At 44.2% G+C, this 23,270-nt stretch overlaps 1 protein-coding gene and 1 non-coding gene across 2 annotated transcripts in view; both read right to left on the reverse strand.

The window, feature by feature from the left end:
- RAB3GAP2 (RAB3 GTPase activating non-catalytic protein subunit 2) overlaps positions 1–23,270 on the reverse strand; it is a gene marked incomplete at its 5' end in the record, with an annotated part of 74,017 nt that overhangs the window by 18,178 nt on the left and 32,569 nt on the right. The window contains 15 exons of the mRNA XM_023534153.1: positions 164–483; positions 3,686–3,783; positions 4,164–4,377; positions 6,639–6,766; positions 8,522–8,612; positions 11,299–11,363; positions 11,891–11,973; positions 12,198–12,341; positions 12,855–13,071; positions 14,746–14,885; positions 16,213–16,302; positions 16,433–16,512; positions 17,268–17,416; positions 19,934–20,032; positions 22,223–22,322. Coding sequence (XP_023389921.1) covers positions 164–483; positions 3,686–3,783; positions 4,164–4,377; positions 6,639–6,766; positions 8,522–8,612; positions 11,299–11,363; positions 11,891–11,973; positions 12,198–12,341; positions 12,855–13,071; positions 14,746–14,885; positions 16,213–16,302; positions 16,433–16,512; positions 17,268–17,416; positions 19,934–20,032; positions 22,223–22,322 — 2,018 coding nt within the window. The remainder of the gene's footprint in view (positions 1–163; positions 484–3,685; positions 3,784–4,163; positions 4,378–6,638; positions 6,767–8,521; positions 8,613–11,298; positions 11,364–11,890; positions 11,974–12,197; positions 12,342–12,854; positions 13,072–14,745; positions 14,886–16,212; positions 16,303–16,432; positions 16,513–17,267; positions 17,417–19,933; positions 20,033–22,222; positions 22,323–23,270) is intronic.
- LOC111743775 lies at positions 17,999–18,130 on the reverse strand. Its single transcript, XR_002781871.1, has one exon. It is a non-coding gene; the product is annotated as a small nucleolar RNA SNORA36 family (small nucleolar RNA).

The following is a 23,270-nucleotide window of genomic DNA, read 5'->3' on the forward strand; positions in this document are numbered from 1 at the left end:
CGTTAAATCTCTGTCTGGAATTTGTCATCATTGCTGAAAACTACTATTGAGAATGTCGTAAAAGATTACTGTCCTGATCCGACCAAAATTAATAAGAAAAATACTAACTGCTGTCAAAGACCATCTGATTTACCTCGCTGAGTTAAGGAAACGCACGGTTCACACCACGTTATTTCTAATTACGCTAAAGTTTAATTTTCGTAACGCATACTTCCCGTGCGGTAAGAGCTTTCTCTTAAAACATAAAAGAATCTCTAGAGTGAAATACTTTGTGTACTGTAGTCTCCTTTCGTTCAGCCAAATGACCACACATACACACACACCCCCCCGTTTCTGTGGCATTTCAAACACTAAACTCTGCTCCCCGGGCAGGCTACCTTTCATCCTGCTCAGGACGGACAGCATGGTGTGAAGGCAGCGGACAGACTGCGGTTTATCCAGAATATCCTTTTCCTTAGAAAGCCAAACGCTCAGGAGCAGGGACTGAAATCAAATGGAAAGCTTTTTCAGTCTAAAACGGTACTGAACATAAACGAAACCTTGCACTCTCTTCGCACACGCGTGTGTGTGAGTGACTCGGTCTTCTGGGCTAAGTCGTTGGTGGTGCTACCACATGACGTCAGGGGCGGAACCGGTACCTCGTCTACTTAAGAAATTCTTTGTCATCTGTCGGAAAGCTAAATCCCAGCATTCCCATCTCTGGTCTCAGCCCCGCCTTCCAGTCGGAGCCGCTATTAAGAAGGAAATCCTCCTTTCACATCATCGGTAGGTCCTGTGACTTGAAGCGAAGTGACACAGGACACAACCGGTTTTTACCACGGGCCAATTTACATAAATAAGAGCTACATTCAGAAAGCACCTCAGCAACGCTGTAACGAAACGACGTTGCAAAGGGTGCTCTTCGAGGACCTGCCGTATCAGAAAGGACACCACTTGGAGGCTTCAGCGACAGGAGCAGAGCCGGGGACCTTGCCCTCGTCTTGGCTGGACAAGGCGCTGTGGACTTGGCAATGGGGAGCAAGCAAGTGAAACTAACAAACTCCAAATGTAAATCACAAGTCATGAGAAACGGATTTTAAACAAAAACACTTAAATCAACGTAAGTGCTTTTAAGATGCCTATGAGCCAGCATATATAATTAAATTTGAAACATCTTTAGATTTATAAAATTCATACGCAGATAATGCTGAGACAATGAAGAGCTGAACGGCACGGTGTCACATCTGTAAGTGCTGGTGTCCGTGAAAGGCTCTGACGTGTAACTCTGCAGTACCTTCGATGATACTAAAAACACTCTAAAATGATAGGCTGACCATCAGCTTCAATGTATTAGTGCAAATAATTGTCAAAAATTAAGAAGAGTGAGAAGTTGAAGGACATTAACTTAGGAGAAGGTCCTCAAGGCCAGGAGCTCTGGCAAGCGCAGGGCTCAGCACACCGTCTCATTTAACCCTAACGACTGATCAGAGATGCTGACGTGGGTTTCACAGATGACGAAAAGGAAAGAACTTACCCAGCAGCATACGGTCAAGGAGTCAAAACTGAAGTCTGAACCTAGAGCTGCCTGACTCTAACACGCATGTTTGCTTTCCTCTTTAAAAATTTGTACCTGTGCATGTGTGTCCATGTGCGTGCAAATTTATATATGTACATAATTTTTACAAATACAAATATACCCGCTCCCACTTTTTAAAGTGAAGTCTTCTATTTCTTCCCATTTTTAAAAACTTGTATACTTTCTTTGGTTAATCCTTCCACGTTTTTGCCCATGTCACCTCCTTTCTACCTCAACCGATCCAGAAACCTGTTTATTTTTCTTACAGCCAAAGACGCCGTTCCATATTTTCCCGCACAGCCATGAAACGATGGCGATGCTGAGGACAGAAACGCGGCCGCTTACGCAGAGCTTGCTGTGCCAGGCACTGGCGCCAGGGCTTTATGAGTACAGATCAACAGTTTAACAAAGCAGGGACGGGGCGGGGGGTCCCTGCTTTAGGAAATGGGACCATGTCACACCCTGTTCAAGCTGCACACCCCGCTGCGCCTGGGGCAGTCTGCAAACGCTGCCCGAGCACAGCCACTCACCCAGGCGAGTCCCGCTCTTCAGACGTCGCCGTAAGTCTCACCCGACCCCGTGGCTCATCGTCTCGACGCTGGCTAGAAACGTCTGATTGCCTCGCAGGTAATAAAAACATCCCACAAGCAACCGGGAACAGTCGGTGCTCAGGGTGCACATGCGCTGCAAAGCACGTCCAAAGGCCACGTGCGGCCACAGACTCTCTTTCAGGTTCACTGTTAAGGTGCCAAGAGCCTCACTCCGGTTAATTTCAGGCACCGGGTGAAGGACTGGGGCTTGTTTCTGTCAGAGCATGCCGGGTTTCTGGGGTCTTGCAAAGCCCGATTCCTGTCCCCGTCAGCAGGGCCTCCAAGGGCTCAAAAAGACTGGCCACCCAAAGGCTTATTTTAGATTAAGTGATATTTAGACAAATTAAGTGCCACGCCTTGATCTCTCCACACTCTAAACTCTTCCCTTCCGTCCAACTCACCCGTCCCCGGCTGGCCGGCACCCCGAGCGAACGCTGAAACGAAGCGTAACGCTCGACTCTCCTCTCCTGAGTCTCTCGGTCCTTCTCTCTGTCGCCCAACCAGGCAATTAATTAATCTTTGCTTAGAACCTGCAGTGTGTTTTTCTTATTTTATAAGTAAACTTTAAAAATTCCAATCGTTAAGCTTTTGTTTGTATGCAGGTCGGTGGAAATAGGGGTGCCACAGGAGCCACCAGAACACAATGACACAATTTGGGAATCATTTCTAGGCAATAGTAAGATTTTTTTTTTTAGTTTCAGGGAAAATTGAGGTGAAAGAAGAAAAATAATTAAAGACGAGAATACAGAGGTAAATTAAGCTGCCATACAGAAACATACAGACGGACAAACAACAGGAAAAGACAGTATACAGAAGTCTACTGTATACAGCAAGGATGAAATAAGATCTTTTCCAAACATCGCAGCGAAGAATGTCCCATTCACAATGTAAATTTTCGTAGTATAGATTCGCATACTATAAATGTGAATTATTTCACATAAGTGTCACATATGGCCATATTACTACATGATATTTGAATAACAGACTCTTAATAACAGAGTTCCCCTCCCTTCCCATTCGTAACCGTCAGTTGTGTGAAGTGATGGGTACGGGTGTCCCCGTGGGGGAAGGCAGGAAGGGACCTCACGAGGCTGGGGTGACTCCCCTCGCTGTCATTTTTCCATGGGATGATTCTTTTATCTACATTTCTTCTGGAACAGAGATTAACCCTAACATATATTCAAAGTTTGGGAATGTCTGATAATTCTGCTTTAAGTTAATTTTGCTCTCTAGGATCTTTTTTCATTCTAATGTGAACATTTTTACTCACGATCACAGTCCACTGTCAATGCATGCCTGTCAGAGTCTGAATTTATTTTAGGCGGACCATGGAATGCCCTTGTTATAATTTACAGGGAGTGAGAAAGATAAAATAATATCATTCATTCAACTCTGATAATTATAAATTTCTTTGATCATTTTTAAATGGTTTTCATGTCTGTCCCGTAATAGGATTTAGACAATGGTTAAAAAAAAAAGGGTGAACACTTCCAGATGACGTCAGCAAGGAAGAACGGCACCCAGCAAAGGGAAGCCTTACCAGCAACAGCTGAGGGCTCAGTCCCGCTGACCCCAAAGTGCGACACACATCCTCTGTGGAGCTTTCTCCATGCAAACATTTCCAGAAAAAGAAACTGCCTAGAGAAACAAAACGAAATGCATTAACCAACAACTACTTACCATTCCGGCTAACAAGCCCCCCAAGCTGCAATCTAGACCCCCAGACGGACAAAACGACGTGAGAGAAAAGAACGGACCGATGCGCCTCATTTCCCGGAGAGGAGGCGAAGCACCGCACGCCCGAAAGCGTCTCCGCAGCACGCTCGTGAGCACGACACAACTTTTCTGACACAGTAGTAGCTACGGATCCACAGTGTCTTTTGTTGATGGGAAAATATAAATTCAAGCCTTTGGTTAATTTCACTTCGAAACAAACCGAATCTTCGAGATGCTGTACGTGCCCCCCAGGCTTTTTCTAGAAGAGAAAAGGTTCCACGGCACCTCATTATTCTACCTACCTAGAGACACATACTCCTCTTCGCTTATCTTCCTTATGTTGATCGCATCTTTCTCATATTCCAAATATTCCAGGAATGTTTTTACAGGCAACACACCGTCCTTTTCATCAGAAAATCGGACAACAGCCCTCGTGTTCTCTTGTTTGTACTTCTCTAATAACGCCTGGAGCTTAAGCAGTTCTTTTTCATCGAGCCTTAGTAACGCAGCCAAGTCCTTAAAGATAGGGGGGAAAAATGTTCTGAATAGACCGTATTTCTCTCTATGAAGCTGACATACGTGTCAACCCCATCATCTGAAATGAAGCGCAGGACAATAAGCAAATGACTTTTTAATTAACGTGGTAACTATACTGTATTATTGCGTGTAAAACTTGACTCGCATTCATGCATAGGAGGTTATTTAAATAGACTAATCTAGAAATGCTACATATCACTAACGGTACCATTTTTAGAAAGTTTCTTGAGATTACTCAGTACTGTTCCAAAACGTTCCAATTTTAAGAAACATGTGTTAGTCTGTAATCAGAAGAAAATTTAACTGGGTGTCAACTGCCATTCTTGTGATTCTGAGGAAACTCAAGAACTATTTAATAAATAATTGAATCCTTATTTATTAAGCAGCGTCAGCACTATAAAATAAAACACTGGAAAACAAGCCTCACTGTACCTACGTATAATCCTCCACGTGCCTCTCAGGGATGCAGAGCTGAAGGGCCACAGATACAACCTACCGGCTTCTCAAACTATCTTTACATACCATATGCGCAGGAACATCTCCTGATACTACTATTTTTCTAAATTAGGGACAAGGACACACACACACACGACCATAAATTTGCCACAGCAAGCAAACCTTCCCCCCATGCTACATGATTAAAGCCGCACTCTAAAACAAGACTGGTTTTATTTGTTTATTACCTAAGGCTGTTTTTAAAACAAGTAGTAATGCAAAGTGCTACTGCGCACCACAAAAGTTCAATGCTACAGTGAATTTAAATGAGCCTATGTGAACCACATCCCAGAGACAGCAAGGATGAATTACTTCAGATCTGAACTCCTGTGTATACAAAATCAGCCACTTAGCCTCGAAGCCAACTGCATGTTTTTCGAAGGATCTAAACAAGTCTACAGCGACGGTTTCAAGTCTCAAAAAGTGCTTTTAAAGTAAAATAATAGAGAACGATCTGCCAATTGATTTTTAAAATTTTGTAATCTTTAATTTTGCACACCAGATGAGAGCTATCAAGTGCAAGTGAATTCTATAGGGTATTATTAATGCCATATATTTAACCTTTGATGGGCTGAGAGAGAGTTTAGAACTTGTGAAAAAATCGGGCATTGAAGAATCTATGAAATGTCTAGGCAGTCCTGTCGACATAACTTAATTCAACTGAACCTTTTTGTTGCTTGAAACAATTTTACACTACGGCGAGGTAGGCAGAAAAACAAAAGATTCTGAAGAAATGGCTTTGTCATGTACAATGGCAATCACAGGTTATTATGAATAGATTATTATTAAAATAATTTATACAGTCCATCTATGATCCTAAAGATAAAAAAGATGTTAGAATGTGTGGCTTGTTTTTATTACAGAGAGAAAATCTCTAATTTTTGTTTAAAAAAATTTTTACTCATGATACTATATGAATTTAAAATAAAAGGCTTCCACTAACTCTCAGATATACCAGATGATTTTCTTAAAACATTACCAGTGACGTGACAGATCACTAAATCACTTTAATGATAACTTTCCTTTAGGTGACCATCAGACATGCGTCCCTGACGCCAACAACCAGCCAGGGTGACACAGTAACCTAGGGAAAGAGAGGACATATTCCTCTTCATTCCCAATTAAAGAAGCTTAATTTCTCTGTACGGAGAGTAAGAATTTTGTATATAGTCCTCAGAAATGAACAATACTGCACTATAACGAAGACCACAGGGTGCTGTCACTTTTTTATGTTTTGTAGAATAAAAGCACAGAACATTTACTATAATGATTTCAAACAACTTGATGCAAGATAGAATATATTCAAAATGTATTTCATTATGTAGCATATAACAGAGCAAGCTATACGAGTTTGCCAACAATACAGAAAAAGTGGTCTCTTTTGTTTGGCAAACCCGTTTTTTTCCTTTAAAAAAAATTAGTTTCTCTAGTTCAGTAAACTGAATATATTTGAATTGTTAAACCTTGTCCATACTGTATTATAAGAAGTGACCTCAAAAAAAGGAGTCGAGCAAAACCAAATGCTTCTAGGTTGGTATAAACAGACCAACAATAAAATTTAATATTCTAGCATCAATGATATAAATTTAGCAGCAACACAAAGAGAGCCTGCAGGAGGTCTTGTTAAGAAAATACAGCTTTACGCTTCATAAAAATGTTTAATTTTCTACACTTTATCAACATAAAAAGTTAAATAAAAATAATTAAAGAGATTATTTTGCATAAAGAGAAATGGGGTTACTCACATTATCAGAGCATGGTGTGTCTGAATGAAAGTCAAGGGCATTTAACTGACTGACAGACTCATAGAGATGGAGTAATTTCAGTTTATTGGCACAGAACTGGAGCAATCCTTCGTCGACAGACTCGAGCTCTAAAAGGTAGAAGAAAAAATACATTAAAGAGACATAGTTGACAGACTCAGAGAAAGGCTTTTCTTCCTTTAAATTTCTTAATATTGCATTAATTCCATGACATTCTGTTTTATTAAATGCTGGGATGCTTAAGCTATAGCAGATTAATAAGGCAAAGATAATTTTTCCATCATGGCAAGATATCTAAATTTTTAAATGAAATAAGGTGCTCTAAAAGTAGGGGTGGAAAAAAAGGGAAAAAGAAGAAAGAAAAAAGAAGAAATATCTTAGTTTAATACTCAAATTTAAGTAAATGATGTGGAAACAGCTTTGAGAACGCCCCCCCTTCCCCCGTAACTCATACGCTGCCTGTCAGGTTCACTCACAAAGACAGACAAACCACAAAGCTGCCCAGCTCTTCCCGCTCTCGCGCTGGTCAAAGCTCTTATGATTCAACCGAAAACAGTGAGTTGTGACACATGTGTCCTCAAGAAAGGGTGGCAAAGGGACCTAAAGCAGAATTCCACTTACCCTCCTCTATCAATCAGGTTTTTTTCAAGATGAATGCTGGAAAATACTTTCTATATAATAGGTTCCTGTATGGTAATTTAAACATTTATATCTAACATAAAACGAATACTTATTCTTTAAAAAATCAGACCCTGAAAACAACCCCCAAGAACTCATTTCGGATACAGTAATCCAAAATATTGTCTAAGTTGGAATAGCCGTAATAAAACTTAGCACACTGAACACTTGAAAGTTTTAGGAATCTCATTTATGGGCAGAACTAGTGATGATTTTATGGAACTCCAAGAATGGTGTTGGTTTACTCCCAGCACAGTGCAGGATAATTTTTAAAGGGGTATTTCTAACAAGTTCTGTGCACTAAAGAAGTTCATTGTTTACCAAACGTCAGCTATACATGTGTTGAAAAAAGAATCTCAAAATTAGAATTAAAGTCTTGAAAAGGCATATTATGATTTGTTAATTAAGCCACTTTAAGTTAGCTTAAATATAAATATAATTAAATATAAAGCTGGCTTTATATGATTAACACGAGAAGCAAAAACTCATGACTAGATAAGTCAGTATCCTCCACACTACAACTCAACTGATGCTAGGAAATCAGAATAAACTGAATTTTGCTGGCTCAGCTGGAGAGACTATGGAGTTACAACCCCACAGTTCCACATGTAATTCTTGTTCAGACAAATTCTGAATGGTAAAAAAAACACCAGAAAACTCAGAACTCATCATTTAATCGCAGCCTGTGATTGTGGAAGTCCTGACTCCGTCGACTGGATTCCACACACGAACACAACACGTCGAACCACGAATCATAAACATGCGTCACTACCTCGGTCGACACGACATTACTCAAAGAATGCCCCGCTACGAAAATCTCCCTTCTCCCGTGAAGTTACACAAAAAATGACACGGCAAGAAAACCTGGCTGTTTTGCTAACTTTCCCTTCATGCCAGTGGCTTTGACTGTTCTGTATCAGAATAATTACTTCTCATCGTTCCACGCTGGTCTCTTTCTTCACAAAAGAAAAACATCCATGGTAAGAAACAGAGTCGACACACTCAGAGAAAGCTCAGATGAAGAGCTATCCCCAAATACTGAAGATATGACGTTTCCATTTATCCCACACGTATAATTGCCACACTAACGTGGCATGATGGTGTCACAGGCGGAGAACAGCTTTCGCCAATCAGAGTTGTAAAATCTGAAGTGAGGCCATAACCACCAATCAGTACGAACCCATTACCTTGATTTTTTAAAGCGTCCAGCAGAGTCTGAGTGATGTTCCTAAGGCAGGAAAACGGTAAACGGTCACACGCCAAAACGCTTTCCAAAGCCTACAAGAGAGAGATCGAGCGATTCTAGCAATCACAAGGCAATGCTTTTGTTCTTCAAATTCGACATTCGTGCCTACACTCTCACGACCCCAAGCTTCGAGGGAAGCTCCATTTTTAATGTGTTTTAGTATAAATACCTGAGAATTAAAGTTGCATAAGTAATACGTAACCGGTTTCTTATCATGCCAAATAAGGTATAACGACAAAAAGTCCAGAGAATGAAACACCAGAAGGCAACAGACATTTGACAGAATGGCAGGAACAGAACGGAAACGGAGATAAAGCTATTTCTCGACAGGAATAAGTCCATAGTACATAAGTACAAATGAAGAAGCAGAGGCTGTTATTGTCATGTCAACAATAAAAGCTGACAACTTAATTGCTGCTTAATTACTGCATATGAGCGTGGAGGCTACAGACCATGCTAGATATATATATACGCCCCACCTCACCCCACCTCACCCCACCTGCCCCTTCCTTCCCCCTGGGAGAAATTTAAGGGACTTCACCACCAATTCCAAATTATTTCTTCATGCCTAATGAAGCACCCATCAGAATCACCAATGGGTTAGACATAGCAAGCAGCTAACTTTCACATTAGCATATTAAATTGGATTTTTACTGATGAAATCAAACAGTTTACAAGGTAGGCAGAGAACAGGGCATGAGACAAATAAATACCAGATGGAAACACAAGAACCTCTGTGTGTCTGTGGGAGAGAAATGGCCTTAGAGGGTGGCTCAGGAGGCTGGCCAGGCCCAAGATGACACTACTATCTGGAGGATATAAAGAAAGTGACCAAAAGAGGCGAATACCCAGGAAAACGTAACCTGCCTCTGTTCTGTCTATTACACAAGCCAGCAGCTGGCTTATTCATTCTGAAGTCAAAACTGATTTCTTTTCTTTCGTGTCGAAAACAATACACGACCTTCACTACTGGGATTTCGAGCATTTGAAAGAAGATTTACAGCTTCACACACAGTTCAGTAGTGTGAAGGGAAGAAGAGTTTGCACCACGCCGGTTTCCCAAATCGTTCCGTGACGGAAAAAAAGGAAGATGATGTCAAATGAGAACTGTCTGAGGCACACCCTCCCTTTACACTACGGACTCCTTAGATGCCTATCCGAATGCCACCTGGTCCTAAGTCTCCTTAATTACTGAGACTTCGCCCTAAAGAAAATGAGAGCCAATCGGCTGTCCGTGGAAAGGAAAACTTGATTTAAAGTCAGACTTGCCTGCTCTACGATGAGACAATAAAAAGCATATTTTAAAAAACCACCATAATAATAAAATAAGAGAGACAAAAAGAAATCGGGATGCACGAAACGCTGCTATGTCTCCAGCATCAGATGTGGTGGATCATGGAAAGGACATATTTGCCAAGGTCCCTACCCGAAGGAGCTTAAGAGGAGGAGGAGGAAAAAGCCGGGAGCTCCGTATGACTACGTCCACAGAAGAGCTCGAAACGAGGACGTCGCAAGCTTCCGGTTGGGATGAGAGGGGCGGGGGGGGCAGAGGCCACCAGGGGACCGCAGCCCTGAAAGACTGCACGGTTACAACATGGCCGGACGCCAGGCCACTGGGTGGGAAGATCAGGAATCGAAGGCACCGCCAGACAGCGTGTGCAGTCGCAGGCCTGGCGAAACGGACCCGGGGTGCCGGCACGTGGGGCGCTGAGGCTGGGGGTAACAGGGCTGTCACACGGCACAAGTGCGAGCCCACGTTCGCACGGCCATTCCGAGAAGTGACGTCACTAGCGCAGCTGAAGGAGCTCAGAGCCTGGCAACTCCCCTCCCAGGCGTAAAAGCAAAAGCAACTTTTTTTAAAGACAATTTTTATGAGTTTATTTGAGCCAAACTGATGACACGGGCTGGGGCGCGAGATCACAAATGCGCCCGGGAAACCCCTGCGTGGGGGCGGGGTGGGGGGCGAGCCGGAAACGTGTAGAAAGATAACGGTGGCCTCACGGTTTACAGCAGCCAGAAACTGGCCACCGCGTGAACGCCCCCTGACGGCAGAGCCGGTGAACTGCAGCCATGGGGTGGGAGCCACACGCAGGCCACGAGGCTCCCCCAGCCGCGTACCCACATGGGCGACTCTCCGAAACGTCACGCCGAAGGGCTGAAGTCGCGGGAGACACGGCGCGGGTTCCATTTACACGAATTTTCAAAAGGTAGAAGATGCGGTGACATGTTTTAAAGGAGCCGAATAGAAATGCTAAAACTCTCAAGAAAAGCGACAGCGAGAAAAACGCAAAATTCTGACCACCGGCGCCCCGCCTGCAGTGGGGACGGGACGCGGTTGAGGAGGGACACGTGGGGCTCTTCGGGGCTCCCGGCAACATCTGTTTCTAAGGCAAGTGGGCGTCCACGAGTCTAGTTTTTTTCTTTGATCAGAACCCGCGTTATGTATGTGTGCGCACACATAAATCACAGGTACTTGTGATTTATGGTAAAAGTAATCAAAAAAAAGGAGAAAAGCGACAACAGGAACGTCCACGTGGGAACATAAAAGAGGATGAGCATGAAGAAAAGCATGAAAAGAAGACCTCGGCCTGTCATGTCTGGAGGGAAAATCAAAGATTCTCTTAAGAGGGACATGTGACAAAGGGACAAAGATTTTCTTAAGAGGGACATTTCTTAAGAGCTACTCAGCAGGGAAGTTCACATACGAGATACACTTACTTGTTTTTTGGTTGCAGGGTACTTAATATCAAGAATTAATTCCTTTATTTCTGTTTCAACCAAATCTAGAAAGAGAAAATTAACCAAAGTGAATTTTTCACTATTACAGGGAAACTTTCTTCTGAAAGAAAAATGCATATTGTACTATCGGTCAAGTTTAAAGGATTTCTGGGTCCTTGCAGATGGTAACACAAGAACCTCGGTGTGTTTGTGGGACAGAAATGGCCTTAGAGGACGGCTCAGGAGGCGGGCCAGGCCCAAGATGACACTACTACCCGGAGGATATAGACAAAGTTCACTGTTACACAAATGAACGTCTCCAGAGGGCACGCTCGGCCTGACTCCGGGGGGCCTGACCCCAGGGGGCACGCTCGGCCTGACTCCGCGGGGCCTGACCCCACGGGGCACGCTCGGCCTGACAGGGCAGTTCCACTAAGCAGCACACGGATCCCTTGCCCCTCACCTCATTCTGGAAAGGGGCTGCTGCAGCTCATCGGTGCGTGGAGCGCTCTGACCGCTCTGTTCACAATATTTTATTAATTTAAAAAACGACATAACACTGCGCTTTATCATTGTGTTAAAGGACACCTACCCAGAGCGGGGGGTTTCGCCTTCAGCAAGGCTGCCAGCTTCTTCACGAGGTGCATGTCCTTGGCTCGTTCGCTCTTCTTATCACTGAAACAAGACGACGCATTCTTATGGGCTGTGAAACGGTTTTCCTTCTGACTCTGACACTCCAATTTTTTCTTATCCTTTATACTCTTCCTACCTAACTTTAAAGATATCGGTCTAATGAGAAAAAAGGAAAACCCGAGAAAACAACTACAAAACGAATCGCTAAATAAGGGACAGGAGAGGTCGGCAGGGTGATGGCAGCGGCAGACGCTCGCAGAGCTCACCTCAGTGCTAAGTGGAAGGGGACAGTCACTGTTTTCACGCTTCCGGACACGGGGTCGACGAGGCAGATCTGGTAAGTCTGTGGCTGCCAGCTCTGACTGGTGACGTTATTTAAGCCCATTATTTTATAGCCAGGATACAGAAGCCTGAGGAAATCACATACCAACATTGGAAAACACTGGAGCAGGAAGAAATGCCAGAAGGTGCTTTCGTGACACTGGGGGCCCCGCGTGACCTCCAATTCAGGAGCAGCAGCAAGGGGAATGAACAGACTGCTCCCCAAATCAGAAGCAGAGGACTCACTGGCAGAGCAGTACTTTGTTAAAATGTGCTAGAAAATCCACGAACACGGGCCTATTTTGCGATGACGCACAAAGCGTCCCCCTCACTTAACATCGTCACCCAGGGATCTGAAAGACTCTTCCACGGTGTAAGGGGTGGGGACACACGGCAGCCCCAAGGCTAACTGCCACTCAGGAGCATACCGTGGCCTTTCCAGTGAGAGCTGTTAGTAAATAATTATACACCAGGCACTCGCAAGAAAAACCACAATGAGAGGCATTTCGGGTCTCAGGCGACTTGCAACTGAGGAGCCGGTCTAACGAAAGCTCTCCTCGTATAAAGCGTTCCTTCCACGTCAGACGCCAGCGGCCGCTCACCTGCAGTGCTTGCCCACGTTGAAGGCCGCCACCCTGGGCCCCTGCTGCGCGCCCCACACTTCCAGGATCCCCCTCCTTGGAGCGTAGATCACGAGGAACTGAGCTACTCGACCGGGGCCCTGCGCACCCCCAAAGCGGGAGGGGTCCCCCCTCTCCGGCACCCTTTCGTGGAGGTCCTCTACGACCTGGGTCCAGCCAGTCTGTGCGTCCCGGTACCCTTGGGGACAGAGGAAAAGGGCGCTGATGAGTGAGTTAACCTGAGTTCCACGGGGGCTTTCTGAAGCACTCTGGGATAGTTTTGGGGGGAGAGGGGATTTAAGAAAAGTTGTAAAACTACGTTATTTTTAAATTATGAAATATCTTAAACAGAAAATAATAATTATAATAAAGATGAAATCAATCGTGAAGTCTTATTAAGTCTTAATAATCTGCTCTATTTGCTTCAGACTTTTTACTTTAGAAAGAGAACGGGTGTCACTGAAGCCTCCGCGTACCTCCCCTCCCTGACCCCTTCCTTGCCCTCCTCTTTAAAATACTCTCCCACTTTAAAACATTCTGGGAAGGTGATCAGGTTTGGATTGAAAATAAAAATCCAATGAAAATACAAGACAAAGCTGAAACTGATTTCCTGCTATTCGAGCCCCTTGGCGGTCGGCAGACGGAGGGAAAACGGGCTGAGAATGACGGAAGGAGGTGCCGCTGGCACCGTCTTCAACTCTGGGGGGGTCCTTCCCATGGGGGGACCCCCTCCCACAGGCGACAGATGCCTCTCTTCCCAGCACCTGCCGCTGAAAGGTAAGTAAGCAACACGCCAGCAGCAAGCCCGCCGGCCCGCACGCGGCCCGCTCGGCACAGCTGTCTGTGTTCTGTTAGGCTCTCGCTGGGAACACCTCCCTGACGCATTTCGGAAGATAAACACCAACAAGAAATGATGTAAATGCAGCACTGAAGCCGACTCCTGCAGACACGCACACACGCGGCAGGCGGACGCTGCAGGGAGAGAGTGGACTCGAGCTGGTCCACAGTAATTTAACATCCTCGAATCCATCATTCCTCACGTTGTTAAGCACAGACCTCCAACCACTGGTCTGTGCTGCCATGTTACTATTCCAGACAATTCCAAAAGATGCATTCTCCACTTCCTCCTCAGTCAAGATTTTATTCTGTTTGGGCTGACAATGTGCCCACATATTTTCAAGTCTCCCTCGTAGTTAGGTATGACCATGTGGCTAAGTCCTGGCTAATGTACTATAAAAAAAGGCTGCAGGGACTTCAGAGAATATCTTGAAAGTAGACTGACTCGGTTGGCAGTTCTTCCTTTCCCCTTCTTCCTTCCTGGAATGCAGATACGAAGGCCGGAGCTCCAGCAGCCATTTGCACCATGCGATAACCTTGAGTGGGGAAACTGCGTGGAAGGAGACTGGGTTCTGAGGGTACCGCAGTGATTTCATATCACTCCTCTACTTGGTTCTATTACTAGCAGCCAACTGCAAGTCCACACTGAGATGGATTCTGCTAGGTTTTGCTATTTCAATCCGAACGACTTGGCATTCTCGATCTGGGGAGGAATCTGACTCAAGCCTGGCCTTGGGAAGCAGAATGAATGCAGCAGGGGCAAGAAAGTGAGTCCGGGAATCGACAATGAATGAGAACTGGCAGGAAGTACATAAAAAGGAGGTTACGAGTACCTATGAGTTGATCAAACTTAAAGGATTTATCAATTGGACCAATGGACCAAGTGCTGCCGATCTGAGGTCATGTTAAAAAAGAATAAACATAAAGGATTAAACAGTATTCGCAACCAGAAGCTAAAGCGATGATCATGTTGCTCAACCATTGGGGTAAAAAGTAAATTAACTTTACTTCTGGATTTCTGTAAGGACATACATACCTTTCCACATGCGTATTGCAATTCCTCTAGCTACGTCCAATAAAATAACTCTGCCGAAGTCATCTGTTACTGCTGCCAGCGTGTTACATGGAGACAGACATATGCTTTCGCCGTGGCGTCTAGAATCTGGAAGTCCAAATCTGATATTTAAAAGAAAAGAAGAAGCTCGGATCACATTCCAATCTAGAAATATGTTCTGAAACGCATTAACGAAATAGGCTGAATCTGGTTTTATATAAAGAAACATGAACCTCACGTGGACTAATAGTTAACTTATTAACTATTCGCATCTGACATGTTGTACTATAAAATACATTCCTTCCATTATAAAATCAAAACACCTGTGTTTTGTTCATAGGTTTTTGACACAGATGTCCACCGCCTTATATTTGGAGAGGACATCAAGTACGTTCCGTCCTTCCTTGATTCAGTGGCGTGTCACAGGAAAGAACTCTCAGAGCCAAAGAACGCTGTGCTGCCCCCTCCCCCGACCCAGGCGTCTTCTGTCGACTTTTAATTCTTAGTCCTCATCTGTTCTTTCTCCCTAGATTTCGTATCTTGTTGACACCAATATATCAGCTCGAAGCAAGAACTTTTCTTCTTCTAATTATCTCTAAACTGCTCTTGGTCAATGATCAATCTTAGACCTGCGAGTAGGAGAGAGCTCGAGGCAGCGCCAGAGCTCACTCTGACCAGCGCCCGAGGCAGCTCAACCTCGTGGCACCTCCGCGGGGCGCACGGGCCCGTGTGGCTTATTCCTAGATTCTTGGGTGAATTCAGTAAGTGTGACATGTGAAAATATTTTTAAATAAGGTGAAAAAACCCTAAAAGATAGACCTCAATAAAATTTAGTAACGTAATTATGTTTCTCTAGGTGAGGAACATCTAAACAAGGGATATTTCTATTCCATTCGTGGTGGGACTTTATACGACCAGGGGGCAAAACGCGTGCCCTGTGCCCCCCTTGATCTGACAAATCACACCAAACATCCTCCGGCACCACGGAAGCAAGGGAGCACACTGCAGCATTCTGAAGAGCGCCTGAACGCGTGTAACTCCCATTTTTAAATTTTTTTAAAAGAAACCGCTAAGTATTTTTTAAGTTTATCGGCTTATTGACGACTCTCTAAATGTTTAAAAAAGAAATTCATCAGCTGTCACCAAATTAACTGTCCTGCAACTTAAGCTAAGTTTATAGGTGTTTAAAAAAAAAAAAACGCACTCACAAATACATAGTGAGCACCTGTGATCTGACGGGGACACAGCAGTGACTAAAACGGGCAAGGACCACCGTCCTCACAAAACTGACACTCTCCTGGGAAAACTCATCCCATACTGATGACTTCTCAGAGGCTCCCAAGACTCATGAGGTTAACAAGTGAACTCAGCACACGGAAAGGCCCTAACCTGAACAGCACTGAGAATTTCTAAGAACACTGCCCTGTGAGCGGAGCACGGCGGACTTGCCTTACAGCTAACGGGGTGGCGGGCTCCAGCTTCGGCTTCTGCTTCTGCACCGTCTCCTCCTCGTGCTTACTCTTCCAGCCCAGCCAGCCACTGCGGAGAAAGAACGCTCGGAATCAAACCAGGGCCTCCAGAGCTTCCCAGTGCATTCTATCAAATGATAAGTTAACGCGAAGCCAGATACAAATGCGACGCTTTTTAGACGGAACTGTCACACGATTACCTGGCAGCGTTAAATAGAGCGGAAGTGAGTTTGCTGGCAACAGCTAGTGCGACGTGAGACAGCAACGGCTGTGTGCTTCCCTGGAAAACAGAACGTTTGAGGGAAGAAACGCAACAGCTGGCAAACGAAATTGACGACGTCTGAGAAGCTGCACAGCCTGGACTAAGAATATGCAGCTTCTTTCAGGAGGTGAGGCAAAAACCTTATTTTAAGAAGAAGCAATATCATCGAAAAGTTTTACTCTATAGTTTAAAAGGAAAAAGCACTAGTGTCTGCACTTCAGGATTTTCTCCTTTAAATTGTCATTTAATTAAGGAAACTTGAAGACATTCAGATGGCATCGCCATAGCAGGACTATAAATTTCCCATCTATACACGACTTGCTCCTTTTTAAAAATATGTATTTTTATTAAAGTGAAAAGACAGTTTGGTCGATTTTGAGAAGGCTGCTTTTTTAAGCGAGAAATAAGAACTGCCAAACCTAACACCTAACTCTCCCCTATTTTAAGAAGCAATTTTCACTACGGTGTCAAAGACAGTCGGCGGCTCCACCGTCCTTACCATCCCTGGTGACTCCCATCACCGACCCTGGGCTTCTGATGACCACGCCAGTATTTAAAGGCAACTTAACCACTCGGGGCATCAGAGACAAAGTTTGCTTGTTTTACATTAACTTTAGTACCTTTTCAGTCAATCTAAAGGATTGAGAAGTGAGTTGGGTTCATTTTAGCTTAAACTGAAACTTAGAAACAGAAACTGCCTAATCACGTGCATTTTGTAGACAAGTGGAAGATCAACCTGTGGCCTTGCTCATGATCAGAGATGAAGCTCTTACCTCTAACGCATAGAAGAAGCCAGTAAACGGATTGGACCCCACAGTGATGTACTGAGACATGGCAGGTGGGCTGTTTTTAATTGCTGCATTGAAGCCGCCTATGTTGGAGGCAGTCTTCATTTGATCAAAAGGGGACAGCGTCATAATACCTAATGATAAAGCAATAACACCACGTGATTCGAATGCACGGAAATGACGTCGTCACTGAAAGTCATTAAATGTTTACTTCAATTCCATTTTGCCTAATTTTATTTATCAGACAAAAGTCATTTTTAAAAGCCACAAAATCAGTGTCATGACGTATTCATAAGATACTACATCCTATCCCTCCCGCTCCCTCAGCCGGGAGGCGCTCCCTCACCTCTTCACAGAGCTGCCTCCTTCTCGCCCTTTATGTCTCAGTCTGAGTGTCACCTCCCTGCAGAGGCCGGTCCTCACCAGTCTCCCTGAGGGACCCTCTTCCTGTACTCGCTGCCATAACTCTGCTGATTTTCTTCGTGACGCGTACTAACGTTTTGCTATCACTGTACTTATTCATTTGGGTTAACTGTTTACTGTCTGTCTTCTCCTCGCTGGAATGCAAGCTTCATCAGGGCGGGGGTCTTGTCTGCCTCATATGTCTAGCACCAACGTTGGCTTCTGGGACGTAATAGGTACTCGCTCATTTATTTGTTGATTGAACTATTTAGACCTTTACATAAAGTTCATTCACTTTTTTTTTTCTTTTCCCATTTTGTAGGCTGGGAGATAAATGAATAGAGTAATGTTTTCTATCCAATTATTTTTCCTAGCCTGTTTCAATGTTCCAAAGTTTAATTGACAGGACAGGGAAGCTACCCTGAACTGGACTCAACACTTTGGATTTTTGTAGCGTTATTACATTAGCAAAAGATGTCAAGAGAAAGCGGACGTCTGCCAGTAAGGTATTCATTAGCGAATATTCCACTTAGTACCACGCAACGGAAACAGACGGCCTGCGTGTCACGCATCTTCTATCTGGTCCTTAGATGCACGGGCCCGCCCTTCCTCCCCGCTCGCCCCCAGAGCCAGTGTGTGCAGACCGTGCGGACCTCCGGCTGGGCTCAGACAATGCGAAGCCCCATCAGGAGATCCGAGAGAGGAAAATCGAGTCAGGATATCCGGGTCCCTCTGACCACTGAACAAAAGCCCATCCCCCAACAAGGGCCAAATGTATCTCAGATCTGTCCACCTCTCTCCAACTCCACTGCTCCTCCCGAGACCACGCTGCCGCTGATTCCGCTCCTCAGCTTCAGGTTCTGGAACTCTGTCTGCCCTCGCCCTTGAGGCCCAGGAGGTTGACAGCCGGGCTGTGACGAGCCCAGAGATACTGCACTAAGCCTTCCGGTTCTCCAGCCCCACATCCTTCGAAAGCTTCTCTGCAAATAAAACCTTTTCGATTACCCTGTTTCGAGGATGCCATCTACCCTCTTTGGGATAAAATGTGTATGTGTCAAAATTGATGCGAAAGTCCCTTCTGAACACGCTGATTAGAGAAGGGCTACAGTCATTGGTATGACATGGTATCTGTGAAAACCTCTCCACACACTCATACCGTACTATGCACGCACTTACGTATATCTGCGAGGACACTTACCAGAATGCCAATGCCGAGATCTCTAGATAGTGGGATTTAGGGGGATATTTATTTCCTTTTCTCTTTACTATTTACATACTATTTGAATTTTTTAGGTGTACACTACGTTGATAAACAGAAAAACTCATACGTATTTTAAAATAGCATTTCCTCCTCCGCCCGCATGTCTGCGAGCTTAATTCAGAAGCTCATGACCGCTTACCAAGAGCACTGCAGCTCCCTTACACACTTAGTCCTGACCCCTACCCTGCAGCCTCTAAACTTCCATCAAAGTGAGTTTTCTAACAGGCTCGGTGATAACAGTCTCTTGCTCAGAGTCCTTCCACGGTTCTCGCGTGGCCAGGAGGAAGACCTAAACTCTCCGCACAGTACACTAGGCCCTTCGCTGTCCGACCTCCATTTGCACACGTGGCCCTGCTCCTGCCAGTTCTCCTTGGCGTCCACTGTCTTCCCAGCATGCAAGGCGTCCCCACCCTCACGCCTATGTGGGCAGAAGCCTCCTGTGCTTGGTCTCTTGGCCCCATCACTCTCAGATCAAAGTCTCAGGCGAGGGGCTCCCTGCCCCCACTCCGGCTGGCCCACTTGCCCACGACAACCGTGCTGTGGCACCGTAACTGTTTTCCCACGTCGCCTCCAATGAGACTCATGCTTTCTTGTCGTCTCCGTATGACACCTAACACAGTGAGCCCTGAAACACTGGTGACAAGGAGACACCTGCTTTCATCCCTATTCTGCTGGTTGAAAGGTCACATGTTTAACATACTAATCCATATGGTAATGACGCGAATTAAACCTATCTGCAGAAAAAAGTCAAACAGTGAGTGACTTAACCTGTACAGTATCGCTGCTGAGGACGTAGTTATGAAAACTGCTACCATTTCTCAAAGACATAAAGCTGTGATCATCGGTAAGTCTGAACTGCCAAGTGTCTCACTTAAGGCGATGCATTTTCTTTACACATAAGAATAAATCTACATTCCTAATCAATGAAATACGTCAGTCAAAAAGTATAAGAAGTAAATTCCAAAAGAATCAAACTAGTAATGCTTACCAATACTAGCGTGATCAATAATAGTATCGATATCTTGTAGACCCCATTTCTTATAAGCTAACGGTGGTGGCTGGATGTTCTCATTGCCTGATGCTGCAGCTGTTGAAGCAAAATGAGATAAACCAATCTTAACTCTAATGGATAAAATGAAGTTTGATAAAATATCACAAAAAATCCAATAACTTGACTTATTATTCTAAAATTTCAACTAACAGTAATGAGACAAAGCATGGAAACAAGGCATAAAGTGAGATTCGTCCACATTAAGAGAATACAATAAAACGCAAACATGAAAAAGAGTAAGTCGGCTGTCACGAGAGAGTCTGGAACATTCCAGTAATCAGAGGAGACGACTGAAAATTCTAGACCATTACTAAAACTCAGGGTGAATTCAACTGCAACTGAAACCAAGGAAGCAATTTCTACCCCTCGAGAAAGACAGGGATCAAACCCTGAGGACAACAACCAGGGCGCTTCTCGGTAAAAACTAAAATCCCGATGACGTGCTGGCAAGAGCGCGTGGACAGCAGGTCACCACGGCAAGTGACCAAGGCCAAGCTTGAGAGAAAGGCATGTGACCAGCAACGGCACCGCCAGAAAAAGTTAACGAAATGAGATCATCAACCTCAGCATTTCCCCCTAGTGAGTGAGTAACAAAAGGAAAAGCAAGGTCCACTTATCAGAAGTTCTCATGGTACAAACCAGAGCACAGCTGGATTCTGGCTGTTTATTCTGGAAAGTGAAGACAAGTACTAATCCTCTAAGCACTTCTGATTTGACAGTAAAGCCAAGGGGAGAGAATTTTCCTATATCGTGAAATAAAAGTCACGTCAATTTGTGGCTAAGTAATCAGATTTTTTTTACGGCAACTTGCAAAATGAAGGCACTAAATGGTTTATGTACTTACTTCCTAGAAGACAAATGGCTTATGGTCTTATACATAATAAATAGGAATTCAAAAATAGTAAAAATTAAATGGCTGACAATACTAATTATAACATAATAGTCTATTTCTAGTTTATTAACAGGACTTTTACCTACAGAAAATTGCCAGTCTCTCCAGGCATATTTATTTATTAATGGTAATCCCCGAGGTAGTGAAGTTTATAATGGGCTATATTTAAATAATTTTTAAAATTTTGAAAATAGAGAAATTCAAACAAATCCGACTTAATAAAAAAACATATTCTGTTAGAGAACCACAAAGCCAAGACTTCATAATTTTACGCTTCACATCGATCTGCTAAAAAGACAGTGAAAAATATTTTCTTGCAATAGAGAGAATCTGCATTCTTTCCCTAGAAGAAATTGTTTATTTTGCACCTTACGTTTTAGTTTTGAATTTAGGAACAACCGTTACAAATCAGCAAACACATCTTAATTCACCTACATTTTTCGGGCGCTGCCTAAATCATTTAAGAGTTAAACTTTCTTTTAGGGCCACTAAGGGCCCTCTACCCAAACCCGGAAGGAAGGGGGTGATCAGCACTAGTTCCGGTATTTTCACTGATTTTAATACTTTCCTTGTCCCTCTTTAAAACTGGGATCTTAGAATTGATGGTGTGTCTTTCACAGGCAGCATTTTGGCTTCTTAGTGGTGCATAATATAACAGTGAATCTTATCATCGATGGCATGTTAAATTTAATGATATATAATATCCTCTTCCAAAAATATAATGGCATCAGAATGTAAACTGAGGGGATTAAAAATAAGAATTCTTGAATTATTTGTACCCTTTTCAAACTCAAGTCTGGAAACAATCAATGTAGCTGCCTATATGTCCGTGATCTTTAGGCCCCCGACTTCTCCATTCACAGGTCAGCAACAAGAAGCTGCCGCTGACTCCCCTTTGGGTCCTGCCCACCTTGGGAGACCCTCCCCCTCCACACACACACAGTGGCATCTTGACCCTCAGTGAGGACAAAGCGACACAGAATCACGAGATCCCAGCAGGCTGACCCGACAGCTGCTGATCCAGTGAGAGATCTGGCTGCTCTAGATGCGACTACATTGCTGCCCCAAAGTGGATTCTTGGTACAATTGCACATCTCTCTGGTGGCTGAGACAGGTGGCCAGATTCACGAGTGAACCCTGCTCCCGTGGTTACGGGCCCACTTGCCACGAGTGGACAGGGCTGATGTTTCAGTCCCCGACTTCATCTTACTAAGCAAGCTGGTTCTCCCCTTAAATACAGTGTGGCAGCCTTTCTAATTTAGAGGACACATTTAAATCCCTTAGCAGGTTAAATAAGACACACAACATCAGGATATTTCTGTCCAAATAATTACCTTTTGCTACCTGATTTCGACAAGCACGAAGAGACTGAAAAAGGCTAAATCCGTCAATAGTCACAATGGCAGCTGGATATAAGATACTCAACTCTTCATTCTATCAAAGAAATAAGGAGAAAACAATAAATTTTAATCATTGCCAAATAAGCGTTTTTATTATAGTTGAATGTCACGATTAATGTAAAAATAAAAAATACTATGACTAAACTAAACTGTCGACCACCAACACACGAAATAATATCAGGCAGAGGAATAGTAAAAATAAGTGGAAAATTAATTTCAGGATGCATTTGGCCAAGGACTTAAAATTCTTCTCGAATATGAGTTTTTGTATATGGTGAATAATGCTTTCAGGATAGATGGTGAAGTTACCGAAAAGAGGTACAAGTTTCTTAAAAATGAAATACAGTCACTGTGCAGATATAAATAAAATAGAAAAGTAGAGAGAAGAAAAAAGGGAAACTCACTTAGAATCCCTGGCAGGTCTCATTACACACCCTCCCATGTAATCACACACTTCTGCTTGAGACCATACCACAGACAGCATTCCATAACATGTCTCAGTTATGCAGTAACATGTCAGCATTTCTCTACTGTAATAAGTGAACGAGTCATTCGTCATGCTGCATTAAATGCACTGCATTCAGCTAAGCAGGTCTGGGCCTCCTGCACCCACTCCGGCTCGCTGCGGTGCATGCCCGCTCAGCCAGCACGGCCCTCCTGAGACGGCGCAGACTAACCCCTCTCCTGGCGAAAGCCTCCGAGGGCTTCCTTCAGGCCTGGACGCTTTAACAGCGCCAGCGATCCGCACCCATCTCGAATGCCACCTCCCCGCCCCCTTGTCCTTGAACGGGAAGGTCATCGTCAGCTCGGCGCTTTGCCTGTGCCTGGACCTTAACTCCCAGGTCTGCATCTGCCTGATTTCTCTTCGTTCAGGGCTCAGCTCAAGGGCAGTTGTTCAGAGAGGCTGCTAAGCCTCCATCTCAAAGGGCATCTCTATTCCTCCCACATCACTATGTCATCAACGCGATGACTTCCTTCACAG

This window comes from Pteropus vampyrus, unplaced genomic scaffold (assembly GCF_000151845.1).
Source record: "Pteropus vampyrus isolate Shadow unplaced genomic scaffold, Pvam_2.0 Scaffold121, whole genome shotgun sequence".
Lineage (NCBI taxonomy): Eukaryota > Metazoa > Chordata > Mammalia > Chiroptera > Pteropodidae > Pteropus > Pteropus vampyrus.